The 13,143-nt window shown below is 36.0% G+C and overlaps 1 protein-coding gene across 1 annotated transcript; it reads right to left on the bottom strand.

Moving 5' to 3' along the window:
• Nucleotides 1-6,170: 6,170 nt before the first annotated feature.
• Nucleotides 6,171-11,370, bottom strand: LOC145997127 (uncharacterized). The gene is made up of 3 exons (XM_083133757.1): nt 11,258-11,370; nt 10,516-10,665; nt 6,171-7,203 (listed from the first exon to the last, which is right to left on the bottom strand). The coding sequence occupies exons 1-3, from the start codon at nt 11,368-11,370 to the stop codon at nt 6,171-6,173; spliced, it is 1,296 nt and encodes a 431-aa protein (XP_082989883.1).
• Between the last annotated feature and the right edge of the window lie 1,773 nt (nt 11,371-13,143).

Below are 13,143 nucleotides of genomic sequence, written 5' to 3'. Positions count from 1 at the left end.
AACAGTGCTCATTACTTTAAGGAAGGTTCAAATTTCGTGTGACAATGATTGCAAATTAGTCTTCATGCTAGGAGAATTTGAAAAACAATCAGAACCGTGACTGACATGTACACCCTTGAAAATTTCAACTTCATTAAATTTAATAGACAGATTTCAGTGTTAACGTAAAATAAAATATTCATTAATTTATTTTCCATTCATTAGATCATAATGTACATAAAAGTTGAACAGGTCAATTCATTTACAATAACATATATCAACACACTATTACAAGGGTTTAACATTTCTAGTAATTACATATGTTAGAATACATCAAAATTATTTTACAATTTGACAAGTTAGTAAAAAATATGAAAAAGATAAAATAAAATGTTATCATACATAACTTTGAAGTGAAAAATATTAAGGTATTATATTTTATTCTTCCATATACTCACTTCCATTGTACAGAGCTCTGAGTTAAATATATTTTTTATAGTTTTGTTTGAATATTTTTCATTTACATGTGGAAACTACATGCAACCAAGATGTCTAGTAGGACCAACGTCTCACCAATTCCTCAGCAGCCTGAACTCCTTCATATGTTAAAAAATTTCTGGGTGCACATACTGCATGAAAAACATGAGTCATATGAACTGTAGCCATTAACTATTGAAAAAAGTACTCTCAAACTTTAGTAAAGAGCTTGATTTTCATGAAGGTCAATAAAATATGTGAAATGAAGTAGATTCCACCAAAAACAGGAAATGTCATTTAATATATCATAAAAAGTTTCTTCTTTCATGTACAAGTAACAGTGTTTAGTGTGCTGTCCTTTCATAGAGCACAGCAAAACTAACGGTAACAGTATGGTATAGTGAAAACACATTTCACTCGTTTATTTCCTAATTATTTACATTTGTACTTACCTGTTATGCATAAGGAAACATTTTTGAACGTGGGATTGTTTTTAACATTACAAGTATTTATTGTTCGTTGCTAATTCGCTTTCGTTACACACAATATGGTGGGCAAATCTTGACTCACGTTGTCTATCGTCAGCTGATATGCAGTGTTTCCAAACTTATTAACAGAAAAATGCCGCACAAACTATTCACAGAAGGTTTTTAAGCGAAAATTGATCCACAAGCCATTCACAGAAGGTTAGGTTCAGTTAGGTACGCAAACAGAAAATTAAATTGGAAAAAAAATTCACAATGCAACCTTCACTTATTAACTGAAAAATGCTGTACAAACTATTCACAGAAGGTTTTTAAGCGAAAATTGATCCACAAACCATTCACGGAAGGTTAGGTTAGGCAAACAGAAAATTAAATTGGAAAAAAAATTCACAATGCAACCTTCACAGTTCATTTAGAGAAACAATCACGTGGTTGCTACACTAACAGGGGGTTACATAATTGAACTCGCGTAACATTTGATTCACATAGTCGACGGTAATGGTGGCAATAGCTATCATGCATCGGAGATACATTTATGTCGAAAAATACATGATTTATCGGCCGAATAAGTTGAACGAAGGGAGAAAACACTTCCACGAACTTCCAAAAGTCTACAGAAACTCAGTTCCGTAAGTAGTTTCTCCTGTAAATTTGAAGAAATGTGTTTTCACTATACCATACTGTTACCAAATTAACACTAAGCCTTCATTTTGAAGTGGTTCATATTCTCTTCTATCCTTGTAAACATTGCAGTGTATTTATCCAATTTTTCTGGAAAATCTTACACATAATTTAGTATTCTATAAAAATTAGTGTTATTTGGAATAGAAGTTAGTTAACAGTGTTTTTCTTTCTTTTTAGGTCAATTTACTCTCAACGGGCAAAGTGAAGGAGGCATCTTGTACATGCCCAAGAGGAAACTACAAATGCCACCACATTGCAGCACTACTAGTATTTGCCTGTAGAAATATTTCAGCAACAGATAAACACTGTAGTTGGAATGTAAAAAAGAAGGAAGACTGTGCAAAGAAAGTATTCACTGCGGAGGACCTTTTTCCTGTCTCCAAAATGTTTAAAGCCACTGTCAGCAATGTTCAAGCGAATGATAAACAGTGGTTAAAAAACAATTTAATGTCTCTTGGTGGTTGCTATGGATTTACATGGCTACTTAGTGATGAGCCACCAATCACCGAGGATGTGTCGTTACCATCAATGGAGGTTTTATTTTTTTCTGAAGAATTTGCCCAAGCAATGAATAAAGTGGAATTCATTGCAAGTAAGTGCCTTGTCAGTGTGGATGTGATTAGGAAAGTTGTCAGCATGACGAAAGGGCAGGGTGACAACCACTTGTGGTTTCAAGCCAGGAAGTACAGGCTTACAGCCAGCAACTTCGGCAGTATCCTCAAATCTATGCGAAATAAGAGATTCCCTCCCTCTCTCTTCAAAACTTTGTGTGCCACATACAATTTGGACAAAATTAAGGCTGTGCAATGGGGCAAGATCCATGAAAGAAAAGCCATTGATGAATTTAAAAATCAGACTGGTTTACAAGTGGAATCAACTGGTTTCTGGCTGCATGAATCAGGACTTATCGGTTGCAGTCCTGATGGAATAATTGACTTTGACAATTCCGTAGTTGAAGTCAAGTGTCCATTTAAATATAGGAACTGCACATCGATTGAAGAAGAACTGAGGAAAGACCACTCATATGTTGTTAAGTGTATTGGTGATCAATATATTTTCAACACTGACCATCCGTATTATCACCAAATACAAGGACAAATGCATATCACTGGGAGGGAGAAATGTTACCTAATAATCTGGGTGCCTAATGACATGCTAGTTTGTTTGTGTATGAAAGATGTAGCATGGGTAGAAAATATGGTGCACATAAAACAATTCTATTTGCAGCATTACCTACAATACTTGATGAATTCTCTTGGTATTGGGCCATGTTTGATTGGGGAAGGCAATTGAGATTCTTGTCTGTATGCTGTAGATTAGGTAGGGGTGCATGGAGTCTCTTCTCAAGATTACTGTCATAAATTGCAGTGTGTCTGCAAACCTTCACCAACTTATGAGAATTGGGTAACAGTATGATATAGTGAAAACACATTTCACTTGTTATTTCCGAATTATTTACATTTGTACTTACCTGTTATGCATAAGGGAACATTTTCCAACTTGGGATTATGTTTTTTACACTGAAAAAAGCATAATTTATCACATTACAAGTATTTATTGGTCGTTGCTAATTCACTTTCGTTACACACAATATGGCGTGCAAATCTTGACTCACATTGTCTATCGTCAGCTGATATGCAGTGTCCACAAACCATTCATGGAAGGTTAGGTTAGGTTCAGTTACGTTAGGCAAACATAGAAAATTAAATTGAAAAAAAAAAACACTTTTTCACTTTCACCTTCACACGTCATCTTGTAAAACTACCGTGTGGTTAATACACTTCGAACGCACGGAACATTTGAGTTACGTAGTCGATGGTAATGGTGGCATGAGTTATCATGCAACGGAGATACATGAATGTCGAAAATTACATTATTTACCGGCCGAATAAGTTGCACGAATGGAAGAAACACTATTCCGAGCTTCCAAAAGTCCACAGGAACTCAATTCCGTAAGTAGTTTCCCATCTTTTCTCCTGTAAATTTGAAGAAATGTGTTTTCACTATATCATACTGTTACCTGGCAACCACTTACATAACGGGTTAGGTTAGGTTAATACCAGAAATATACAAAGTAAAATACTATATCCCACAAAATGCACAATCTCATGCACTTGTGTCTGTATCAAAACATGGTTATTTACATGTGTACTCCTAGTTTGTAAATTTTCATTAATGCAACCTAATCCCCATATATATATATATATATATACACACACATATATATATATGTGTGTGTGTGTCTGCGTGTATCTTTTCTTCTTCAATACTGCCTACTGTATTTGTAATTGAATGTACTCGTGTTTCTTAACAATGTCTATACAGGGTGTCTAGCAGTCTGGAAAACCTGGAAGTGTCAAGGAATTTCATTTTTTTTCTGAAAATGTCAGGGAAATTTACTGTGTTTGTGAAAAAAAAAAACACTACAATAAAACCAGGATTGTGAAGAAAAGAATAAAGAAGAAATTTTGCATTTGTTGTGGATAAACAATACTTCAATTTGGTATATTGAATATATAGGTAGTTACAGTAAGAATAGCATAGCATATTAAATACTATAGAAAAAGGGCTCTTTTTTTTTAACTATTTTCAAATGGAAATGTACTACAAGTGGCTTTTGGCATTTGCCACTTTCTTGCAATATTTGGGTTGTTTTTGATTGATATTAGGATTAATTCATATATTACTGAATGTTACTACAATTATGTATTCTTTGTAATTGTTATGATTTTGTGTGTAAAAATAATTGTTTGCCATTAGTCAATACATGACAAGTAGTACGTAAAGAGCTCACCACAGATGCCTCTATCCAACAGCTAATTTCTGTTCAGTTTTCTCTCTTGTTATTACTAGGGAGCAGATTTTTCGGTGAAAGCATATTTTCTTGTTGCTACGGAAGTTAGCTATACTCAGTAGGAGTACTGAACATATGACTGCAATGTAAGCTGCAAAGTCTTATTTTACATAAAAATGCATATTTTTTGCTTTCACACACAAAACAAATTTGTGTCGGAACAACACAAGATATACATGTTTTAGACATTCCGGACAGAACAAAGTTTCCAAATTCTTTGTGTAATTACATGCTTCGGAGTTGATGCATGAAATAGACAAATATGTAGTAAATTACTATCCTATTTGGGCCTCCACAACATAGCGCACACCACTGTTGGTGTTGTTTTGTCAACCACGTGGAAAAACAATTTGTGCTGAACAACATTTTCAAGTCACCTAGTGCCGACCCCTGTGGTGCTATGGTTAGTACATCACATGTAAAGAATGTAATGATATAGAAAATATTATGTGTATGTGCTCTTGTTTGAAAACATAATAGTACTTATAAAAATAAAATATGTAATTTTAGTTATGAGTACATTTCTATACTTACATAAAAATGATAACAGAATATATGTAAAAATATTTTGCCACATTATCATGGGTAACAAAGAAGAACAAATACATAATAATCACCATGCACAAGGCTTTTATTTATTCACAGTTACCTAATATCACTAAAACAAGAAATGTATACTTAATTTGTAATGGAATAAATCTTCTGTACAATCATAACATTCTCTTAGGAACTGGGAATGATGTTACACAATATACTACAACATATCAACAATACATGTTAAGTGTTTTGGAACGAGTTTACAATACCCGACCACTCTCCAATTTCTATAAAATTTCGCCCACTCATTAATTGTGAACTCCTAATCACAAATCTTCATGTAATAATTGGCGGTGAAGTATGGAAATCGAGAAAAGAAATGAAAAAACTATGTTTTCTTAAGGTAACGTAACCCTACCATAAGAACAATAGCTCCACGGAAGATGCCATTTTCCCAAACATGAAAAAAGCAACAGGCAAGACAAGGTATAGTTCTCTTGGCTAAAATATTAATTTTTATTTGTATTTATGCTAATGGAACCTAACCTAACAGGCCTAACCTTAACCTCGTAGGCATTCCTCGTCTGACGCCAGCAAGATTGTTGCGCGTAAAGGAAGACCATTAACGAATTGCGAAAGAAAGATGGTTCCGAATTGCTGTCTATGGACAATCACCGTGGTAAATCGCAAGGTTATTTTACAAGTTCTACATGTAAATGTACAATTTTAACAAGTGACAGCCAAATATGAACTACAGATACGTAATCAGAACACCCAAATGAGTAAGTAGGCGAAATTTTATAGAAATTGGAGAGTGGTCCGGTATTGTAAACTCATGTCAATGTTTCACATAATGTAGAGAATGAAAACACACAAAAACGTAAGGGAAGAAATGCTGTGCCAGAAACACTTGTACTTTCAAATAAACTAAACCTTGGTATTAACCTTTATTTCAATGTAGGTTTTACACTTCATGCCAACATGGATGTTATTTTTGAGCCACAGCACAGTTCTGGAAAATGTAAATTTCCACTTATATGAGTGAGCGCATTACAGGTGCACTGCTTCTTTGCTTATTCCGCATCAGTAGGTCTGTAAAATACCTTAACTTCATTAATCAGAGGATACTGAAAATTTGTTAAGGCAGCACAAACCTACCAAATTTTGGATACATGTGGCAAGAGAAACTGTGGAATGTAATCCAGAATAGTAAATCCTTTTATCCGGCAAATGGCACGCTCAACATGGATACGAGCCCTTGCAATTGATCGGGTTTGCAAAACTTGTTCTGCAGAAAACTGTGGTGTTGTTAGGAATGGAGGAACATTGACACTAACTCCTGGAGGAACAATATTTGAAATGAGGAAGCCTTTGTCTGCAAGTATCAAGTCACCTGGCTGTAACTGCTCGAGCAAACCACAATTTTGAACTATATCTTTATCGGACGTTGACCCTGCATAAAGATTACTTACAAACGTAATGGTTCCATTTGGTGCAACACCTACCAAGCCTTTCAACGTATTCCTGTGTTTGTAATGACTATATGTCAACCGCTGCTTTTTCATGGAGCCTGGTACTGCTGTGAATACTTCGGTGCAATCAAGAACGATTCTGCAGTTTGTGAACTGGGAGAATGAACTTGGTAAACAAGTTTGGTTCTTGTATCGGGAAGGAATTCTGTTCATTAGCCCTTCAAATACCACTTCATGCAACACATGCACCCATGTCAGCACAATATTTGACACAGTAGCAGTACTGCAGTTGAAACGTAAACCCAGATCTCTGTGTGGCATGTTCAAGCGGAGTTTCATTAATGTGAGAAGCAACTGGTCTTCCATCCTCACACATTCCACCTTCCAACCATAAAAATAATTAAATGGAAACCTGGAACAAAAATTTAACAATGTGTTGAAGGTTTCTTGATTTGGGAGTCCAGTGTACATCAAGATAATTTTTTCATCATTCTTGATCACTTGGAATGAAAAAGAATTTTGCATATATTGCACTTCCTTTTGCAAATTCTCGACATCTTTCTGCAGAAAGAAAACTTCAGCCTCAAGAGCAACATTGCTAGTCGAAGATGAGGAAGCACATGCTTTGTCATTGCTCTCTTCATTTGTAGTACACTCAGTATTACCAAGTGACTCCTCATCAGGGTTGTTCACTTCAGGATTTGTAACATTAGGCCTGAAATAAAGAACAGATATTGAAGATTCCAAACCTTTGGATAACTGTAACAACAATTAAATCAATAAAGGGACAGTAACAAAGAATGCCAGTCTTCAAACCAGAACTTTAACCTGGTACCCTGGATAGCAATTTCAATATTCTATCAATCAACATGCTTGGTTACACAAGGGCAGCTAAGAGAGTAACAAAGTAAATTTACATAACCCCCCGAGGATTCAATTCTTCTGCATTGGATTTAATAAATATCTTTGAACCGAATGTTGCAATATGCATGTCTATTAAACGTAATATATGCATAACAGTAGCATGTGCTGCTCAAGTTCAAAATGAGGAGTATCTCACCATGTTGTAATGTTTGAATTGGAAAAAGAAATATTGGATTAAAACTGAAATTATAAATCACAAAATAATAATAATAAAAATATTACTTCAAGACAGGTTGGCAATTCCTGAAGTGACATAATCTTATTATTAAAATAACAATTTTATGCACATTTTGTAATTCATTTTTCTACCGTATTTTAATCTCTGAGCTTCGCTAATAGCCGAGATAGCATAGAATACACTCTCCTGTCACATATCTAGGCACACTACTTTTAGCTTTCTTTTTACTCTCAGCACCAATGTTCCAATCTACCAGTCAGCGCCGAAAATGCTATGTGATCCAATGCCAGTTCGCTCAGTGTGAGATCCTGTTAAGGCATGATAATTGTGTAGACATTCATTTTATCCATCATTATCTGTCCTACCCATCTTCCTGATGACATGACAAGATGAAGTAAGTGATATGATTTATTTGCATCCAAGGACTACAATTTTGTACAAGTAGGTAGGTACATCTGTAGTATAGGACATGTCAAATAGAGATACATGATAATAAAGTTTGATCATTTTAACATAAGATACACACATATATATTGGTGCATCATAACCCTTGCATATAAAGATATTATACTTGACAATTTCAGTTTGATGTGCAACAGCTAGCTGTGCATGTATGGTAACTAACCATACCTTTTAACATTTATTCTGATTACACATACACAAGACCTTGAGTCCTTCACGCTCTGTCCAATAGATATGCCTGTATGCATTCAAAAGATGAGTGTTGACTCTGTATATTCTTGTATGCTGTAAAATGAATGTTTAATCAGCATGGTTTTGATTTTATTTTTAAACCTTTCCACTTTTGGTTCGTGTCTTAACACTCCGGGCAACTTGTTATATAGGTCAACTGCTGAGTTTTTAGGTCCCTTCTTGCAGAGAGTAAGAAATTCAATCGAATTTTATCTTTATTTCTCGTGTTCAGGCTCTGGATACCTTCGTTGGTTTCAAAAGTACTAATATTTTGTTTGATGTATACCAGACATTAATAGATATACAAACATGGTAATGTCAGCAAGCGGATGTTACGGAAGAGATTTCTGCACTAATATTTCCCATTTACCCCTGCCACAAATCAAAGTGCTCTTTTTAGTGATTTAAACAGTATGGAGCTCCATGCCTTGTTTCCCCAGCTCATGATTCCATACCTTATTACTGATTCAAAGTCGCTTCTTACAACATAACAAACTTTCTACTGCCAATGCATCTTTATGGTGCATAATTAGATTTTTTCTGTTCCCATCAAACTTTTAAGAATGCAAAATCAAGTCCAGTGATTCTTTAAAAATGTGTTTCCCAGTCATCTACTTCTGGGTTATACCATGTGACAACATGTGAATCAACCAATGAAGAGGCAATTTTCAACATCACATATTTTTAGAAATAGGTTACGTGCATATTGCTGAGAGTTTGCAGTTCAGCTGCAATATATTTCTAAGAGTTGGTAATGTAAATATTGGTCTCATGTATGTTAATTTCAACAATATTGTGTTTACATTTTATTCTCATTGTGGTACTTTAGTACTATACGGACTACCTAATTTGGCTACGTTAAATTATATTCCCCTCACAAACATGGTTAGGTTAGGCAAAAAAGAAATGCATAAACGACCATTTGCTTTCTCAGAAAACAGACAGGTCTGAAATCAGGTAGTCCGTATAATACTGAAGTACCCTCATTGCTTTTAAACGTTTGCTTTGAATTGTAGGAATTTATCAATCAAAATATAGTATCAATCATAACCTAACCTAAATCTAACATAAGTCCAGATCCCATTGGCAATTGGCATCTTATTTCCAAATTTTGTACAGTTACTGAGTAGTTGTATATACATGACACCCACACACCCCTATATATATATATATATATATATATATATATATATATATATATATATATATATATATATCTGTATCTGTGTGTGTGTGTGTGTGTGTGTGTGAGAAAAATAAAAAGGCCCAGTTTTGAGAAAATGGCTACCCAGATTTTGATTGCACCACATTCAAAAATTTTCCCCTCGTATAGGCATGTAATATTTCACATGAAATGATTCTTCAACACCTTTGCAACAGCATGTGAATCACTTCCGTACGTGACGTGTTTGCCTAAATATTGCAATTAGAAATTAATAAGATGATGCAAAATGCTCAAAATCGCACATTTTGAAGCCCTCTAATTTCATAAATACAAATGATGTGGACCTGAAACTTTACACAAGTTCCTGCCTCAGGTGGCCCTTTCAGTATGCCAAATTTGAAATTAACCAAAAATTGAATTGTTGAGGACTTTCATTTGACATTGAGCAAGATGGGCGGGGGGAGTACATATTGTATAATGCTGCTTTATTTCACTGGTACCAGTTTCATAGATCGGGGACACATTAAAATAGGATATTTTATGTTTCACATGGTTCGTAATTACCAATTGTGTATTGCGGAACATAGTTCAAGGTGCCATTATGCTTTTTACACGAAAACAAACACTTTTTCTACTAAAATAATGCATTTTTCTAACTACTACCGAATGCACGTAACAGTGCGATATCGCTTACTTTGCGAATTATATTGCTTCTTTTGTTTTCGAATATCAGTGTTTCCAACCTTCTTCACCGAAAAATACCTACTATCGTGTTCATCACGTGTGCAAATTGTACATTATGCACGGGTAGCTGACGGATAGCTCCACGAACCATTCCGATAAGGTTAGGTTAGGTTAGGTTTGGTTAGGTTAGGCAAACATAGTTAAAAAAAAGGGGGTGGGTTGGAAAAACTGGCATGATTTTCCGGTCAAATAGATACCACGATGAAAGAAAATACCTCGACTAACGTTGGATACCTTAGAGAAACTAATTTCCGTAAGCAGTTTCTTCTGTAAAAATGAAGAAATGTGTCTTCGATGTACGAAATTGTTACCATTTCACTTACCTATATTTTCTTTTCTTCTTTTCTGGAGATGTGAATCTCATATATTTGTCAGCATTCCTTGTAAAAATGCTCGGCCCTTTACTTTTATCCCCGTTTACAAAATGGCAACTGCAAATTAAGGAATGTTTGGATGGAGATCGATCTTCTCTTCTAGGAAAAAAAAGTAAAGACAACTATCATATCTGTCACTAATTTGGTTATAAGAAAGAAACAAAACATAACTAGTATCCTAATATGAAGTAATCTAGCCCAGCAAAGTGAAAAAAAGCAATGGAAATTGCCTATTTTATGGGTCTAGCTACAAGAATTATCTTATGTACGGCTCCGGCTTGCATATGAACTTTTTCATTTTTTTTGTTTGTATCTGTCTCTAGTAAAGTAAAAACTTAGTTGTCGCTATTTTATACACTATTTATCCACTTACTAATTGCATCACATAAATAAATTTTGCGTAAATAAAGAAAAACATCACATATGAAAGTGAATAACATTGAAATACTCTACTACAAACTAAAAATGAAGTTCATCCTGCACTTACAAACGAGCGATATTTTTTATTCTGATTTACATGCCAGAATACACTTTCTTTTAATGAAGCGTTCCAGGAAACCATTACAGTTATTTTATACCGAAGTTCGGAACAGAAAAAGCTATGAACATGTCTTTAATTTTATTTCTACATCGGGATGATGATAATACTATCTTTTTTCTATGCATGTGCACAAATTTGCTTTGCACTTACCTTATCACCTTCGCCCATTTCTTCTTCTCAACTTCGTTCGTAGGGAAACGAAAGAAATTACACGAATCTCTCTCACTGTAATGTTTACAGTCTGGTACAAAACACATAACCATCGTTTTTTTGTTTATTCCTACGTACTGCACGCCCTATCAACCACGCTTATCAGTTGATTGGAAACTAGCATGGCGGTTGCCTAGGCAACTAACCGGATGTGACGCACGACTTAGCCAGTCCATTCCACCTCTGTCTCGTTTCTTCTTGTCTGCCTATTAAAATGACCGCCTGAGCGCTAGTGTCGTTTCCAACATGGCCGCTGCATGTAGGATGCATAATTTGTGCGCGTTCAGTTAGTGGTAGGTATAGCTCTTTTCAGTTCTTACGTCGTGCGCTCTAGAAGCTGGCAGGGGAAGTGGGGAGCGGGGAACATTCCGCTGACCAACCAGAGAACAGACCACCAAGCGGTGGAGCCGAGAGTTACGCAGTTGCGGGAGGAAGCTCCAGCGCTAACTTCGTTCTGCACGTTGCTGTGTTGCCAATTCACCGCGTTGCCGCTGATCTTTTGCCCCAGTGTTGATTCCTGTTTGTTATGAGCGGAATGTAGGAATAACATACGTGGGAGTAATTGTTGTCGCGTCGTGTATTGCCTAACTGCATTGTTTCTTCGATAGATAAACGTGTATGTGGCATGTGATGTGACGTTTATTTGTACTCTCGTTGTTCCATAGGTAGCTTTGTGCTTATTAACGCAGTAAGAATCGTACGATGGCGAACAGGAAAGAGGTAGTGTGTAGCCAATGCAGGAAAATAATCAATAGGGTTCATGGATATTTTCAAAAGGAAGCAGAAAACAGTGGTCCCTTGGTAAGTGTGCACAAAGTGCAACAGAGAGTGTCGGAAGCTTGTGGAGTGAGTACGCGAACTGTGCAGCGTATTGTTAGGGAAAGCAAAGACAGTCTTGAGGCGTCGGGTTCCATGTCATTTGAATCACCGCGCAAACGAATCAAAAGGAACAGTATCACAAAGGCTATCGACGGCTGCGATAAAGATATAATAAAAAGAATTATCCTCGGGTATTATGTAAAGGGTGAATATCCAACACTGAACAAGTTTTCGTTGATTTTCATACACAAATAAGCTTTCAGTGGGGAGTTTCGTCGTTGTGGAGGATAGTGAAGTATATGGGGTTCAAGTACAAAAAGAGCAATGACGGTAGACGATTTCTGATGGAGAGAGCCGATATAGTTACATCCAGAGTAACGTTTTTGCGAAAAATGCATCTTCTAAAAAATAAGGAACCTTTGTCCAACGAAAATCTGGCAAAATAAAGAGGGTGCAGGGGGTTTAAAAGTGCCCGTGGGTAAAGGTGGGCGCATTGTTGTTTGTCACGTAGGTTCCAGTCACACTGGTTTTCTACAGGAATGTAAATTAGTTTTCAGTGGTTTTTGCAGTTTTTAGATACGCTTGACGAAAGGAACATCAAAGACGCAGTGATTGTAATGGACAGTGCTAGCTAACATTCGGTACAGTTGGAAAGAATTCCTACAACGTATACACTTGATATCATACACTTATCGGTATTGTACTGACCACAAGATGGGGATAATACGCATTCTCAGGCCATACGCGAACAATGGGACGTCTGTATTTCATTGTTCTTTCGATTTCAACTCCTCTTTCCCGCTACTCTGGCAACGCTGCAGTCTCTCTCTCTAACCGGCCTGTCTCGTTGCGCTGGATAGGTCGTTTCCCCGCTCTCCACTTCCCCTGCCAGCTTCTAGAACGCACGCCTGAAAAGAGCTATAGTAGCAACGCGTGGTCATGGCTGTTATGGTAGAAATGTTGAAGTTACGCGATATTTTAAAATATTGCGATGTGAATAACAGGAA

Source organism: Lepisma saccharinum, chromosome 13 (genome assembly GCF_977018435.1).
Source record: "Lepisma saccharinum chromosome 13, izLepSacc3.1, whole genome shotgun sequence".
NCBI lineage: Eukaryota > Metazoa > Arthropoda > Insecta > Zygentoma > Lepismatidae > Lepisma > Lepisma saccharinum.
Note: the sequence above shows the minus strand (reverse complement) of the source record. Positions and strands in the feature narration are given on the sequence as shown.